The following is a 17,353-nucleotide window of genomic DNA, read 5'->3' as shown; positions in this document are numbered from 1 at the left end:
TCCACAGCTCTTCAGGAGTTTGTGTTCTTCTGTCTTGTATCTACAATTCTTTTTGCCTCTGTTCTATTTACTTTTCCCTATTAGCCCTTTCTACCAGATTTTTGTCCTTATCCCCATATCTTTTCCTTTTTACCACTTTAAAACTAGGATGTTGGTCCCCCATTAAATACAAGGACTTTTTCCTAGATGTGTCATAATCCTGTGTCCTGCATTCTGCCTCGCTCATGAGTTTCTGGCTCCTTGCTTTTCCTCTCTGCTGCTGCTTTAGAGCTCAGATGGCCTCAGGAGGAGGCATAGTTAGAAAAGCAGGAGCTAGTAGTTACCAAGGGACATGGTTGCAGAAAATTTGGAGGGATCTTTGCATGTCTACTATGCAGCTGCCTTTAGGTTTAAGACTGCCAAAAAGCCCACGGGACTTTTGCAGAGACTGTTGACTGCTACTGTCTGTAGAGGTCAGCCAGGTCTGCTCCCTCTCTGCTTCCTTGCTGCATTTGTAGCTCCAGGAGGCTGATAATGGTTTTGCTTTCTTCCATCTGAGACTAGCTGAAGCAAACCTTATTAACTTTATGTGAAGACAGCCCTAATTCATTATAGGGATTATGCTTAGCCTGTAATTTCCATGCTGCGGCTGTAAGAAGGTGCAACACCAATCAACTTACCATGTACATCTCCTCTAGTCTGGAACAGAACACCTCATTTGCCAGCTTTTCAGCAGGCAGAGAGATTTAGCATTGCACCACTTGCCTGCACCACACGTTCTACAAGATGCCAATTTTGCAACTTCACAGTGCACAGGACACCTATTGAAATGAATGGCAGTGTGGAGTACAGAGTCCTTGATGAATAACAAGGAAAAGGAAGTGCTTAGAGTGGAAACATGACTGCATGGACTTGCAGAGAGGGTTTCAGGCATCTCAGTAACATACAATGATCTGCTGTTGGGTTTTTGGTTTTGTTTACTGCTTTGCAGGTTTTCTTTAACCCCTTTCTGCCAGTGCTAAGAAGCTTCATCACACAGGGCTACACAGGAATTTCCAGACAAAGTTCTGTTCAGTTTATATCACAGTCTGAAGACATCTGGCCTGCCTGCTTTGAGGTCCTTTTTTGAGAACTGTAGCTGGTGCTATCTGATTGTTAATAGGAAACCTAGATGTCTACAGTGTAGGAATCAACATGTAACTTGTCACCTAAGTCCTAAAAAGCTGTGTGTGGTTACCAAACTATGAGGACATGCAAAAAAGGAGGTATTTGCTTAAGTGAAGTAATAAAGGGGAGTTATTTAATTATGTCCAGGTTTTAGACACACCCACAAGGAAAGAAAAAAGGAAATGTGTCGTAAGGTATTTGCTCGGGGTTTACAGCATCCTCTCCATTGGTAGCACTAGTGATGTGTGGTCAAGGGGGAATTTCTAAAACAAAAAGCTAGGACTAATGAATGATTTTAAGTTCAGTGGATGAAATACTGGATTCAGTGTTGACCCCCACGATACCCCTCTTTTGACAAAGATAATTTGAGAATATTCATGAGTTGGGTTTTTTTGTTTTGTTGTTGGAGAGGATTGAAGGATTTTTCTTTTTCAGGAAGGAAAGTAGACATTTCACCAAGCTCTTCTTATTTGTAATGACATTTTTGTGTGCTGAAGGAATTATCTGTGTAACCTATCATGCTTTCATCAGAGACTACATTAATGACACAAATGAGTGGTCTCAGTTCTCACAATTTCATTGAAATAGCCTCTTCTCCCTTCCCCCCACCCATTTTCAAAACATTATAGTGACCTTGACAGCTGACACATTTCTTTTTCAAATGTTCTAAATTGATAGTCCTGGTGTTTATTTTTGAGGATTAGAGGAATATTTCTAGCATTGATCTGGGGTACTGTAACACAAGAGAAAACAAGGATCTGTGTGAACCATTCTCTTACAACATCAGGAGTCTGTCTGCAAAGCAAAAGGGAGAAATCTGCTGCTGCAGCTTTTAATGCCTGCAAGCTCCAGGAGCATGGGGAAAGCAGACAGGCTTGGCAGATTTTTTCCAGCATATCTCTGAGCCAGAGGCAAGCACAAACAGTCCCCCACTCAGACATTTCTCACTCTGCATGTTTTGGCTCTGAAATTACATTCTAGCTGTGTTTAATTTTTGAATTTATCACATTTAATGCTGTAGATTAGGTGTTTTTAAACTGATGCTCATTATTACTTGGATCCTTTTATGCACCTTTTGTTCTGATGCTGGAAAATGCGTGGCTTATTTTGGTGTTTAATATTTGGCCTGAGCTGAAAGCTGAGTGGCTGCCTATTGCTCTGCGTTGTTGCATCGTGTTTGTTACCCAGAGCTGCTTGAGCAATTCCCTCAGAGAGATGCAGAATTCTCTGATGCCGCAGCATGGCTGGGAATTAAAAATTCTAGGCTAAAACCCAGTGGTGTTAACGAGAGGGACCTTTCAAAATCGTAATTCATAGGACCAGTAATTGATGGCAAGAAAGAACCTCTAATTTATTTGTGCAAATTCACAAGCTGCTCTTATTTTGCAGCCTCTGTTCAGCTGTGGAGGTCACGTCTGGGCCGGGTGATGTACTCCATGGCAAACTGTCTGCTAATGATGAAGGTACGTGGGTGGCAGAACTGCAGAGGTACCGTATATTCCAGAAGAGGATGTCACAGAAAGTGCAAGTGAATTACTGGTGCAGAGATAAGGGAAGACTACCTGACAGTAGTGCTGAGTGAAGTATTAATTAGACTTAATAATGTCTTATTTAATAGATAGCTATTTGCAGTAATGTTCTTTGGGAACATATCTGTACTTATTTCTCCCCAAATCATCCTAGAGAACATGTAATAACAATACAGAATTTGCATTTTTAAATTGAATTTTTCAAACACTTAACTAAATGCTCTAATTAAAAGCAATTATGTGCTCTATCTTTTTCAAACTGCATTAGGAATGTGGCTCTGTTTGTGAGGATTAATAACATTGTAGCCTTTGTAGCTGATGAAGATCCAGAACATCTAAATACATCCTCCCCTGTCAACCGATCTCAGTTGTAATATATCATCTTTCAAGTTTAAGTCCTCACTAGTGGATAGAGGTGGAATAGACATGAATAAAAGCAAAAGTGACTAGCCTTCACTGTTGAGTTTTTTTCCCTTGATTCCTCCTTGCTTTTTTCCCAATTCTACGCCATTTGGTACAACACACTTAGCTTTCTCCTTGTATTCAGGAAGTAGAAATAAAACAACTTCTGCCAATCCCGTTGTGGTCAGGGAAGCAGGGCTATGGTCATTCTTGCAGCAAACTGCTATTACCCTGAGCTTAACTGTACTTCACAAATCAGTTAGCACAACAGCCTCAGAGCAGGGCCATCAGCAGTATAATCTTCACAGGCCAAGACTTGCACTCCTGGCTCCCTGCTCTTCAACTGCCCATGGTCGTGCCAGATGTGATCCTTTGATGTTTACTAAGGTACTTCCCAAAGAGGGCTCCATTCTTAATATTATAATAGCTCAAAAAGTATGCTTTTCTTTTTTTCTAAATATAAGAGCCATTTATCCAGCTTTACATGAAATGGAATATCCTTGTTATGAGAATTAGGGAAAACATACATTTGTTTTTGTAATTATATTGTGATAAAAATACTTCTGTCTTGAATAGAAATAATTGTCCATTAAACTATGAGATATTTCTAAGAATTAGCAAGCATTTGTGTTTTGAGGTAGGTACATGACACAGGTTCATTTTTTAAAGAACTTCCTTTTTCAAAAAACAAGTGAAGAAAAGCATGACTTGCCATCCCAAACAAAGTAGAATATATAAATAAGAAAATGCTGGTATATATATTTTCAAGATGTTCACTTTTCACTGTGAATTGTTTTTAACTCTTTCAGTGTTTTTCTTCTCATGTACACACAAATCCACATGCATGGACACTTTTCACCTTCCTCTGGTTTGGTCTGGTTAGTGCTATTTTCTTTGAATAATAGAAATGTATTTCTGAGTACCGATTACCATCTTTTTAAAAATGATACTTCAGAAATACTGCAGCTCAGATACTTCTTAAGACCAGTTGTATTCGGGGCATATCTCACAGCTGTTAAGTTGTAGTGGGGCCTCTGGTGGTCTAGTGGTTAGGGTGCAGGACTCTCACCGCTGCGACCCGGTTCGATTCCCAGCCCCCCCGGGCAGATGGAGCTCGTCAGCCTTGTGTGGCAATCCATCTAAGAGAAGGTCACTCTAAACAAACCTACATTCTGAGGACCTCACTGCCACTGTCCAAGCTTGCTCGGCCCGGGCAGATGAACCTCAGGATTAAAGGGTGGGCTCAGTTCAGCGCACGCTGTGTCTCACCTAAAAAAATCCACTGCGCAGGCTCGAAGGGTTAATGACCTTTCCCAAATCTTTGCTCGCAAAGACTGGCCATTATTGTTATTATTATTATTATTTATTATATTATTATTAAGTTGTAGTCCCATGGTAACTTCTAGATTATCCACAACTGCATGTTGCATTTCAGTGCATTGGCTATAGAGTAGTTGTGAATCTTTCAACTTTCAGAAATATCCCTAGATGATTGTAACATGCAGCAGTGCTGTAATCATCTTCTCCACTTTGCACAGTATTCAGCAAGAAACTGTTTCTTCAAATAATTTTTAAACACACTTTTCTAAGTTCTCCCATGAACAATTATATTAATTGAACAGAGTTCCACCTTTTCTTTTTTACTGTTCTGTAATATACTTTAAAAACTGCATTTGTTTTTATTCAAGTATTTCAAGTATATGTAATTTAAGAAAAAAAACCAATTTCATTCTCCAAGTCAGCGCCATCTATTGCCATCTAGTGACCAATCACAATATTGCAACAGGGTAATGCTTGGTCCCCAGGTACTGTTCGGTGATAGAATACCTTGTGCTAGTAGTAGATTAATAGTAATAATTTATTAAAGTAAAATTATGTGACAACGGTATGAAAAAAAATAAAAATTTGCTATATTTCTTTAAGTAACCTCTTTGGCCAAAAAAACTACAGTACTATTTAATCTTGTCAGGGCTGATGCTTGAAAATTAAAAAAATAATGCTTCGATTAGATATTGGCATTATGACTATTTAAATCTACTTTAATTATCCTTAACTCTAATTAGGTTTTTTTCATGTCATATCTCTTCTGCATTACTTCAGTGAATTAAGGAGTTCTGTTTATATAGCACAATGATTTTTGCCTTTTTAAATATGGCATCATTGGTTAAACATCTCATTAAATTATTGAGATAGTATATTATTTTGAAGTTAGTGAGTGAAGGTCAAGAAAGTGATTCACCCAGACTTGTGCAGGAAACCTGCAGTGGAACAGGAAATCAGTCACATCTCCTTTATCCTGGGACTATCTGTCCAGGGTACTGAATTCTGTCTGCTGCGTCCCTTTATCTGTGTGACCAGTGATAGTTCAGTAGAAATTTAAGGCAGTCTTAATATACCTTATTTTCCTGATCATCCCCCTTTCTTTGTACAACCTTTCTTAAATGGATTCCAGCTTCCTTCCGTGCACCACTATTGGACCTAACCAAATGATGAAGAAATGGTGGATCTCAATCATATCAACTGATGTCAAACGGCTTTCCTATTTCCTGTGAACAAAGGGCAGCTTAAGGAAGGACGTGGAAATACAGCAGGAAGAGAAGGGGAGACCATGTAACCTGTCACTGTAGACTTCCATTTATAAGAACTGTGGGCTTAAGTCACTATGAAACCATATCCTGAACATAGCAGCCTGAGGAATATTCATTTAAAATGCAGCTGATGATGTGCATTGCTTCATTTCAACTCTAATTGCAAAATGTCTGACACTTTACTAAATCACCATGGAAGTGTCTTGAAAACTTTTAAAGTTCTTTTCATCTGAGCTAAAATCGCTTTTGACATTATCTTACCAGACTTTTATCTCTCTAAGGAATAAACACTTAAGTATTTTCCATATATATTATAAATGCACTCTAATTAAAGGCACATTTTGTGCTTTTTAGTTTTTTTCAGTGTTGTCTTAGCTTTTGTAGAACTTGCCCTTTGTAAAACAAAAGCATTAGAATTGATTTTAATTTGGGTCTAATACAATTAAAATTGTACCAAGAAGAAGTAACAGCTTGTGCTAGTAACACAAGGAACTGATGCTGAAGGACTTTGGTTCCTCTATGATTTAAAGGAGAAAGACTGCATGAATCATCATGTCTTTTGCCTAACTGTGCTGCAGTACAGCTCTTTGGATTCACAGCACTATGAATCTCTGCTTTCATAACCTTTCCACAAATACACTAGATAGAGAGGAAGGGTAAGGTATCCTTGTCCTCTTTCACCTAAATAAAGTATTTATGACCTGTACGCTTTGTAGAACTAAAGCTGATTTTTAATCTAGGGTTTGTTGAACCTACTCTCAGAATTCTACACATTGTGGTCATTTATGCTTATTTCTAAATATTTCATAATTAATATTTTAAGTAGTTAAGGTGGTGATGAGGGAAACATGAAAATGTATGATGCAGTGACCAAGAAGGGAAGTACAGTTATACTGCAGTGCTTGAAAGGAAAAACATAACCTCAGCTGAAATTTTTGTGCAAGTAGGTCCAGTGAATTACTAGAACTATTTTAGATTAGTATAGGTAATGTTAGCCCCAAATTTTTATAATAAAAGAGGTATTGTATTATAAAACAATAGGCCAACTTTCATTCATATCCTGAATTGCACAATTTCAGTCCTTCTCTTGGGATTTTTTTTTTATGAAGGTGTGGAAAATCTGAAGGCTCTTAATCTTTAGAAATTAAATACTGTGATAATACATCAGCCCTACCTTAAGTCTTAGTATCACAAAATGTAGTCATCGGGATTTTTACTGGCAATACTTAGCGTGTTTTACTCCTCACAACTATGCCTTGTATCAATCAAGACTTAACTCCTCTGAGGTACTGTGTATTTATCATTCTATCAGACAATTTCTGTTGTATTAAGTCACATTAGCAAAACTGTGAATGACAACAGTCTTTAGTAAGTGAGATTAAATATCACCTATTTTACAATATGCCCCATCAGAAGGAACTGCCAGATAAGATGCCTCTGTAACTGGCCACAGAATAGTATAGTTCTGTATCCATTGCCAATAATAAAGATGAATATGTCATGGCACATTAGATTTGGAATAAACTCTAAATGTTAATAATTAATTGTTCAGAATTAATGATTATACCCACAATATACAAGTTGTTTGCAAGGTCCTGCAGAGTGCTTCCTGGGCTATTTAAGTCAGCTTCTACAATTCTAGGACATATAATTCCTCTCATACACAGATCACACTCCAAAGACTTGTCTTGAATTTTGTTTATAAGAGACTATTAATATGTTCCACATAGAATGGTTTGGGTTGGAACAGACCTCTAAAGGTCATCTAGTCAAACCTCCCGCTGCCATGTGCTGGGACATCTTGAACTGGATTGGGTTGCTCAAAGCCCCAGCCAGTCTGACCTGGAATGTTTCCAGGGATGGGGCATCCACCACCTCTCTGGGCAATCTGTTCCAGTGTTTCATCACCCTCACTGTAAAAAATTTCTTCCTTATATCTAGTCTGAATGGATCCTTTTTTAATATAAAACCATTACCCCTTGTCCTATCACAACAGGCCCTGATAAAAAGTTTGTCTCCATCTTTCTTATAATCCTGTTTCAAGTACTGAAAGGCTGCAAGGAGGTCTCCCCAGAGCCTTCTCTTCTCCCGGCTTAACAACCCCAACTCTCTCAGCCGTTTCTTATTGAGAGGTGTTCCAGCTCTCTGATCATTTTTGTGGCCCCTCCTCTGGACCTGCTCTAGCAGGTTCATATTTTTCTTATGCTGAGAACTCCAGAGTTGGATACAGGGTTTAGTACTTTGAAGTGCATCCTTAGGAAAAGAAATTCATTACACCTGGGGAACATTGCTTCCTCAGACTAAGCAGGAGATGAAGAAAAACCACCTTTGCTAGTAGCTGTGTTCACATTAGGGAAAAGTTAAATGAGTACTATATTTTGACCAAGAAAAATGGTAGGGTAGAGAGTATTCCAAGATATCCGTGTAGTTTTGAAAGATTGTTCTTTGTTGTCTTTTGCTTCCTGACATCCACCACAAACTCATGTATTAAGTTGAAGGGCAGGACTGTCAGGAAGCACCAAATTATTAAAACATGGAGAGTCTTCTGCCTTTGCATAGCCTGGCCTCTGTAAGCGAAGGCAGGCACTCTCTGCCTCTACTCACGGTCTCTCCAAGGAGCTGTAGCTGAGGCTGGCACAGCCCTGTGCCCCGTGAGTGTACCCACAGCGTGTCCTCAGTCAGCACAGAGTACATGCAGTGTTTCTCACGTGTGCCTGCCAAACCCTGTGTAGCCAGGCTCTGAAAGTCAGGTACTGCCCAGATCATTGAATTACTGTAGTTTAACCGTGAAACAGCTGGACTGCAGGAACCAGGCACAAGGCCATTTCTTTCGTGTGGGAAATGGGACCATGGTTTTGTTTAATATTCTGTCACTGGTCATTAGCTGGAGGGTACAGTGGCACTGCATCTTGAGTAGGCAGATCTCAGAGCTGCCCCTTGCCAGCACAGCCTTCATGCCAATGGGGAGTGGTGTCACTCGCAAAGCTTTCTGGAAATCAGACCCAGCCCACTCCTCACTTAGTTTTAGCCCAAGTCAGTTTTCTATTTAGATTACCTGCTTTTATGCAGTATGGTAGAAAAAAATCAGCAATTTAGGTGAAGAGACGGAAAATAACTTGTTTCCCTTGGCAGTAGTGCTAGTTTGTGATCTGAATACGTTCAAAACTGCAGTTTCTGTTGTGCAATGTTGTTTGCAAGTCTGTGCACAGGCAGTTCCTAAAGCTTCCGAATATAGTTTGTTAAACCATATAAATTATACATATACTTGAAACGAGACATTTCTCAAGTATGTATACCCCCAGTCACACAGAAAGTGCTTGACTTTTATCCTAAATCATAATCTAAGCTGAAGAGTAAATGTTTCAGTTTTTGGCGTTTAGCTACTGAAAGAATATGATCCAGTTAAAAAAAAGGGAAAAAAAGATCCCCTGTGTATGCAGTTCCCATATAACTGAGAAAAGACCAATATAATCAGTTACTAGTGCCTACAGTGATTGATAAAAATTTTGTCCCACTGACAAGTTGCAATTATTTTAATTCTGTTTGAGTAAGTCCACATAAAGGGTGAAGAATGCTGATCTTAAATACCTGATCGTGTGCTTTTTACCCTTAGGACTATGTGCTTGCTGTAGATGCTTACCACACCGTCATCAAATATTACCCACAGCAAGAGCCTCAGTTGCTGAGTGGAATTGGAAGGATTTTCCTTCAGGTATGCATTTTATTCTAAATTTGCTAGGTAATATTGCTGTTGATAGCTATGTAGAGAATAATTGTTGCATTTAAAACTATAGCTATTTTTATAGGGCACATGTCAAATTGTAGAGGCAGTGGTCAAAAGAAAACTCTTCTACTATGTGATATTAGATAAAACCAGGAAATATGAAGCACCTCTAGTATTAAGAGTGTATTAGCAAACAAAGAACATGCTGTGGAAAATCATGCTGGTAATTTAATAAAAAAGTAACATTCTGCGTTCTCTAAAACTAGCGGTAAAGCTCCACTGATGTCAGTGAGCCAGAATTTCACTAAAAATCTCATGTCTCACTGCCTCAGACTGCATGCAGCTCTCAGTCACACTGCCATCTTTATCCTGAAAAAAATCTGAGTGTCCTTCTTTTGTCCACATTATATCCCTGAGAACACAGGAGAGGACAAATTAAAAGAAAAAAATAGGACAGTACAAGTATAATAAATGTCCGTGTAGCCATACTTAATGATTATAAGTAAAAATAGATGTCTTTTTGTTTTTCATAGAATTATTCATATAAATAGCTATCTGATTGTTTTAACTCTTAGTATCTCGCAAGTTCTTTGCAGTTCTTCCATATTTCTGGTACTGATATTTCAAACTTTTTTATCTGCTTACTTTTTATTATTAGTGATAAATCTAATTTTGAGTTGTCAAGTATTTACAAATTATCTTATTTGTGACATTCATGTTCTAAAATTATATTGAAATGGAGTAATTTTCTCTTGATAGATAATTGTTAATATTGTTTGCTTGAAATCATAGAATGTCATTCAAATTCAATTAGGGATTTTCAGTTCTCAGCAGGAACATGCTTTCACAGTGTGGTAGGCATGTCTGTCTTTAAAAGTATCTTGTTTAAAGTGGATCTGCATCACTATAGAACAATTTTATAATATTGGCTGCATGCATTAATTATTATCTAAATAGACAACCTAGTAATTCTGCATATTAATGAACAGTACTGTAAATATGCATAATACTATTGGAAATGGAAGTTATTAATAGTTTTGGTCTTACTGAGAAAATGACTAGGTACATTACTGGTACTGCCTTGCTGACGAGAGTGTCTGCCCTGGTGTCACACTCCAGTCTGTTTGTAGCTCCATTTGCTATAGAAAAATTGTCACTCCCAGGAGGAAAGTGTCTCCTGACTTACAGAGTCATTTGAAGGCATTGACCTCCTTGGTTCTAGCTGTGACAACAGGGCTTTAGGGCTTAGTGGTTCTGCTGTCATAACTGGACATAGCAAAAGGGCATATGGGGAGTCCTGGATATTTTCATGTGATCTAGACAGAAGTTAAAAAGAATCATTTCTGAATGCAAATGTTTTCCTTTCTTCTAGCACCTTAAGGAGATAAGGTTTTATTGTTTAGCTTGTTGTCTTTTTCTGTGACACAATCTTCAACTCTGTCTGGGTGGTACTGTTGCAACAGATGCAAGATTTTGATATATTAAGAGGAATAGGGAATGTGCAGGTAAACAAACCAAGAAGTTCAAATTAAAGAAAGACAAATGTGTTGCAGGCCTGGGCACCATGATTTTTGTAAGATCACTCTGTGGTGTGTGTGCACGGTTGACATGGCACTCCCTGGAAAACAAATAATATGTCTTGCAGGTAAAATGGGAAAGCAATTTTCTCATATTCAAGTGTTACAACTTCTCAGAAACAGGTAGTGATTTCCAAATAACCACATATTGTGCTGATAACTTTGAAGTTTTTCCAAGAGAGGCGTAAAGGAGCCAGATTCCAGTTGCTTATCAGCCACAGATACTGTTTGACAATAGACATCACAGATACGAAACAAAACAGTAATGTAGAATGAAGTGTAATTCAGGAGTTGAACAGAAAAGAATTGTAATCTTTTTCAACATGTAAAACTTTATGTGTGATTTACTTTTTCTTAATTAAATTGAGCTTACTAGTTTAAGGCATCATACCTTCTTTATCTTCACATGTAAGTGGAGCATAAAGAGGTCTAAATCTGATGTACGGCCTTTAGCTGTTGCCTTAAGTAACTGGGAAATGAGGATGAGAGAAGTGAAGAATGCAGGAAAAGACAGAGACTGTCACAGAGAAATTTTCAGAAGCACTGTAATTCTGTCAGCAATCACCTGCCCAGTAAAACAGAAATTCACATGAAATGAGGAAACACATTTTAGTCTCTAGGATTACATTGTGTCTTGCTAATAGACTCTGCTTATTGACCAACCTATTCAAGTTTGCTGTTTAAATAACTACATTAAAGAATTTAGAAAGTAGAAAACTGCCTGACCCTACCCTCTGTAACAGATTGCTGCAAAACAGAGTCAAAAGCAATAAATACATCCTAGGAATATGTAAGAAAAATAATCTCAGTTTCCAGACAAACAACAAACTTAAACACATAATATATTAGAGGATCCTTGTTAGAGGATATGATTATTTGAAGTTAACAATGGAACTTTCATTTTTATTTGATATGCTAATTATGGTTAGATACTGAAATCACACTTTCTGAACTAAGTTAAATAAAATAAAGTCATGAAGACCCCTTTAAACTTTAACATTTTAATGACTAATTAAAACTAATTATTTATTTAACTGGTCTTCCCCTCCCCCCCCAAAAAAGTAAACTGTTTGCCCTCTGTGGGAAGAATGAGAATTAAGAGTTTGACATGTTTGTTGAGAAGATACAAGATGCTGCTAAGAAATGAGAACTCTTCATGATCACAAATAATGTGTGATTAGTCTCAAAGCATATTAGATTTGGACTCGTCAAGCTCCCAGTGGAGCAAACTGGTAGCTTGCTTTAGAAATTGATTATTCTCATGGTTAAAGGAATTCCTTCTAATTTTTCAGCTAAAAATACTCAAGGACAGATTCATTTACACTTGTGCCAGCATTATCCTCTAGTTAAATGTAATTATTTTCTTGGTGATTTACATCTTTAGTGTTATTTATAGAGGGAAACTGTATTCTTTGACGTTATAACTGAATGGATAAGATTTTAGAATGAATATTTGTTTTGTTTGAGTCCATTTACATTACACCTGGGAGAAATGCATCTGTTTCATGAGATAAGACTATTAATGGCTATCCCAGAAATGCTTGGTAGATGGACAGTTGCATCTTTAACTGCAGTGTTCAGTTGAATCATCTCTTAAATGTAAAGAAGAATAATTTCTTTATGTTGACAAGGGAGAACTCTTGTGGTTAGAGGAAAACCAGTATCTGTTTAATATTAGTGATGTTAGTAGGGCTTTGGATACTTGCCACTATGATATTCCCATAGCCAAATTGGTAAGAAATCTAGATGAAACCTTCAGGTGGATGTTTGCTGTCTCTGAAAAGTGTAGTTGGAAAGTCATTCACTGATGACTAGGACTTTCTAGATGATCTTTTCCACAGGGATGTCTGTAGGGTTTGTAGTGCTTGTATTTTTTGGTTAGGTACTTGTATGATGAAATGAGAAGCATTTTTGTAAAAAGTACAGATGATGCCAAGCTTGGAGTGGTACAGACACTAAGAAGGGCATGATCAGAATGCAAAATAATCTTGACAAGTTGAGAAACTGAAATGTTAAATTGGCTCTGATTCAAACAGCAAAAGGCAAAATGCTTCCAAAGGCTGGGAGTAATGTACAAAATGGGAAGCAACAACAAGGTACTGTTCTGTAGAAAGGAATTAGGTTAAGGGTAAGAAAATACACGTGGGTAAACCAGTCGGACTTCAAAATACCTGGTGTGAAAGCAAACTCTATATTCACATGTGAAATGTAATATGATTCTTCCATTCTCACTGCTGGAGAGAGATCAGTTGGAGTGTTGTGACCTCTTAGGTGAATGCTTGGGGAGGATGTGAAGTAACAGGAGAGAATTTAGAGAATAACATCAAGAATGATCAGAGAAACCAGAAAGCATTATCTATGAGAAAGGGGTGAACCCTGATTTGCTTGAAAATGGATTCTTATTCTAGAAGGAAAAGGTAAAAATTTTCAGATATGTAAAAGGCTGTTAAAAAGAGGACTTATACCATTCTCCCTGACCACTATGGACAGTACAAAAAGTTGAGGTAAAAACTGCGGTAAGATAGAGTGTATTTTGTAATACTAAGGCAATTTAAGAATTCTGGATAAGTTTCCTAGTAAGACTCAGATGTGTAATACTCACTGTCTGAGAACTTTAAGGAAACTTCAACACATTTGTCACAAACATTTTCATAGTGTTGTCCTGTTCTTGAACAAACAGGTGATCTCTTAAGGGCTCCTGAAATCTCCCCACCTGAGGGCTGCCTGGTTTCCATGGCTGTATGCTTCTGAACTAATTTAGTTTTACTCCTTTTGATAGATTCTGATGGATTTATTTTACTCAGTACTAAGTTGTCGTCTTCTTCCATCTCTCCAGCCTGAAAAGTACACTGCTAATTTATTTTCCAAGGGGGCCTTCTTCAAATATTTTTTTTTCATCTCAAATAGCAATGTATGTGACATACTCTTAGGTGAAATACCCCATCCTTTCTAGAAATCCCCTTGCTCATCCCCTCCTCCCATAAAATCTGTACTTTTTTATGCTAGCTTTCAGATCTCTCAGCCTGCACGACACACTCACCAATGTTTCTTAGTTTGCAGATGGACTGTCTCCCCAGTAACCTCAGTGGCCCATTGCATTGGGGTTGTTTTCTGACGTGTTGTGGTGTGTGGCCCCTGGCTGTGACCCAGATGTTGTGGGTCAACCAGCTGTGGGTCCTGTGCTAACTACAAGGCTGCTGTATTCCAGTTCTCCTGCCTTATTGACAGCTTCTGCCTGTGTCCCTCTTTCTGCAGAGTAACGCCCAATCTCACTGGCAGTGGCTCTGACCTTGTCTCATTTTCAGCTACTTTATGAACTCTGGAGTTGGTTACAACAAAAGAGCCAAACGAGGATTGTGGGCCCTCCCTGCCCTACAGTCCATGAGTGCTCCACAGCCCCCAGCTGAGGCCTTAGGCAAAGTGCACATGACTTTGGGATGCTTTCTGTGGCCTTAATATGGCTCTTCAAATACATTGTTTGATAACAGGTGTTACCCAGTTGTCTTGGTGCCAAACAGTTGATAATAGACTTTGATATGTTTGCTATGTTTTGTGTCTTACATCTTTCTTTGAGAAAGATATAATCAGGATGTATCTCTTTTCTTTTTCTTGTGGTAACTTTCTTATGATTTTTCTGTCTAGATTGGAGACATAAAAACTGCAGAGAAGTATTTTCAAGATGTTGAGAAAGTGACTCACAAATTGGATGGACTTCAGAGCCAAATTATGGTTTTAATGAACAGGTAGATAATTTAATAGCTAAATAAAACATTTTAAAATACAGTTTTGCAAAGTATGCAAGGTGATCATTAAACAACCCTTGAGACAATCCTGGTCTCTTTCTCTCTTTTTTGTAACTACATCTGTCGTGAGACTGAATGGCATACAGACCCAGGAGATCTGTATTACTTGGTACAGTCATATTATCCTGCATTGAAATTGTGATCCTTCAGTTGATTTTACAAAGCTTTTTCTCATTCTTCCAGGCATTGCATATTTTCAGTCTGCTTTTCCAATATACATTTGCATAAGTAACTCTTAGGAGAGGAGAAGCTATTTTGGGCCGTTATCCTACAATCAGATCTGCCAGGAAAGTTACCGCCTGGTAGCTTCAAAGCATGCTTGAATACATTGTAGTAAATGGAGCTGCGTGATGGGGGCTCAGTTTGCAGTGGTTAGCACATGGGCTTAATATATTTAGAAGATGCTATTCAAAAGTGCTCTGAAAATGATATGGCTAATTTAATGAAGAGAATAATTCCAGGAAGAGAGTATCTGCATTTAAAGTACTAAAAACACAATGAAGACTGTTGCTTTGGTAGGCAGAATATATAATAGCTGAGTGATCCAAGTTGTCATTCCATTTGTCTGTAAATCAGTGTCTCCTTCACACCGTGAAGAACAAATGTCAGAAACTTTCACATCTAGAACAAGAAAAATAAAAAATGGTGTGCATTCTTTTTTAAATGTATTATTACCTCGGGTTTTTGAGGAGAACTCATTTATATGTCACTTACTTTCTAGAGCATTTCTTCACCTTGGTCAGAATAATTTCTCAGAAGCTCATCGATTTTTCACAGAAATTTTAAGGATCGACTCATCAAATGCTGTGGTAAATCTCCAAATTGCTATGTTTATAATGAACACCTAAATTATTCTCGTAATACTTCATGCATAGATTTAATTAGTACCCAGAGTATGCTCAGAGCTTTATAGAAAAATTGGACGTGGCATGTGTACCAAAGGGTTTTCAGTATACATAAGGATAAGATGGAAAATGGGATGAGAAATTAAGAACCAGTCTATATGAAGGGCATGAATACTTAAAGATGCACTTGGAAATTCTGAGACACTCTGTTTTATCGCAAAAGCACTTTTTTTATTCTCAAAAGCACTTTTTTTTTGCAGTCACTGTTTTTAGTGTAGACATGCATGTTAGGAAAAGAAATGGCAGTTCTCAACATGTGTAAGGTTACCTTGATTTCACACAACATTGAAGGGATATTTTAATTTTAAACATGACATTTCTAACACATTACATATCAGAGCCTTGGGCTCCCATCACAAGTGGACATCAAAGAAGAGCTATTTATTTACCTCTGGGTTTTCTACACCTGGCAGTTTTCAGTGCATGGTCATGTAAGAGTATTTCTAAGAAATCAGACAGCTTACCCCCAGTAGTCTGATCCAAGGCCATTTAAAGACTGAGGGGACTGATTTTAAGAAGCACATGAATTGTGTCATTTTGCAGGCTGTAAAATAGTGTCTGTTATAAATCACACAAGATCTGTAAGGTTTCCTGAAGGGAGAGAAAAATATTTCTTTTAAAAGGCCGTGTTCTTCCTTTATCTCCAGCTTTCAGAAAGTGTGAAAGTTTCTGCTGCTAAACACGTTATATGACTTTGTACTGTTAAAATATTTTGGTAACTCATAAAACCTGTTTTGTGTGGTAAGGAAAATGGAACCTGACTTGATCATTTATGATGTATTTAGACTGCCCTATCTGCTGGATTTACTTGAAGTCAGTTGTAGATGCCTTTGTGATAAGATAATATCTTCCTGTTGCTTATGTGGATCTTCTATATGTAAGCCAGAGAGAAAAATGCTTCTGAAGATATAGTGAAGTCATTAAAAAAAAAATATGAAAATGACAGTATGCAGAGGCTCATGTAGTTTCTGAAATCTATTTCACTTGGCTTTCAAAATTAACTGATATCCTATACTATTTATATTTCAATTTAGACTTTGTCTTTTAGAATTTCCGCTCTTAGAACTCAGCAGGTCCTAACTGGCACAGGGTGGATCTTGAGAATAACAAGAAGAAAAGGACTGCATTGTATAATTGATAATGTATTTTAATTTTTGCTCACACAAAAAAAAAATAGTAATTCTTAGCATACAGTAAATCTGTTGTAAATCCAGATGTTAGACTTTTTTTCTTTCTCTCTCATCGCTTGTAAAGACATACATACATATATATATATATCCACACACTATTTATTTACAATGTATTTCTCTCTAGGCGAACAACAATGCTGCTGTTTGTCTTCTTTACCTGGGAAAACTGAAGGATTCCCTCCGGCAATTGGAAGGAATGGTTCAGCAGGACCCTAAACACTACCTACATGAGAGTGTTCTCTTCAACTTGACCACTATGTATGAACTCGAGTCATCTCGCAGTATGCAGAAGAAGCAGGCACTTCTAGAGGCTGTAGCTATCAAAGAGGGTGATAGCTTTAATACCCAGTGTCTCAAGTTAGGGTAGATCATTTCCAACTAATTTTTTCCAGCAAAGAAAAAATTTAATTTTTTTTAAATTGTATATACTCTTGCTGATGTGTAAATGTGAAATAAAGTCTATTCAATTATGAATATTCAGTGGCATTA

General features: G+C 37.6%; 1 protein-coding gene across 1 annotated transcript in view; it reads left to right on the top strand.

Annotated features, from left to right (window-relative positions):
* Positions 1 to 17,353, top strand: part of TRAPPC12 (trafficking protein particle complex 12) — a 49,046-nt gene extending 31,693 nt beyond the window's left edge. Inside the window, exons 8-12 of the mRNA XM_017838460.1 lie at positions 2,536 to 2,609; positions 9,279 to 9,377; positions 14,609 to 14,709; positions 15,491 to 15,578; positions 16,989 to 17,353. Of these exons, the coding sequence (XP_017693949.1) occupies positions 2,536 to 2,609; positions 9,279 to 9,377; positions 14,609 to 14,709; positions 15,491 to 15,578; positions 16,989 to 17,231 (605 nt within the window). The 3' untranslated portion in view covers positions 17,232 to 17,353. The remainder of the gene's footprint in view (positions 1 to 2,535; positions 2,610 to 9,278; positions 9,378 to 14,608; positions 14,710 to 15,490; positions 15,579 to 16,988) is intronic.

The sequence above is a fragment of the Lepidothrix coronata genome, unplaced genomic scaffold (genome assembly GCF_001604755.1).
Source record: "Lepidothrix coronata isolate B3197 unplaced genomic scaffold, Lepidothrix_coronata-1.0 Scaffold342, whole genome shotgun sequence".
NCBI lineage: Eukaryota > Metazoa > Chordata > Aves > Passeriformes > Pipridae > Lepidothrix > Lepidothrix coronata.
This window is presented reverse-complemented; position numbering and strand designations above follow the sequence as displayed.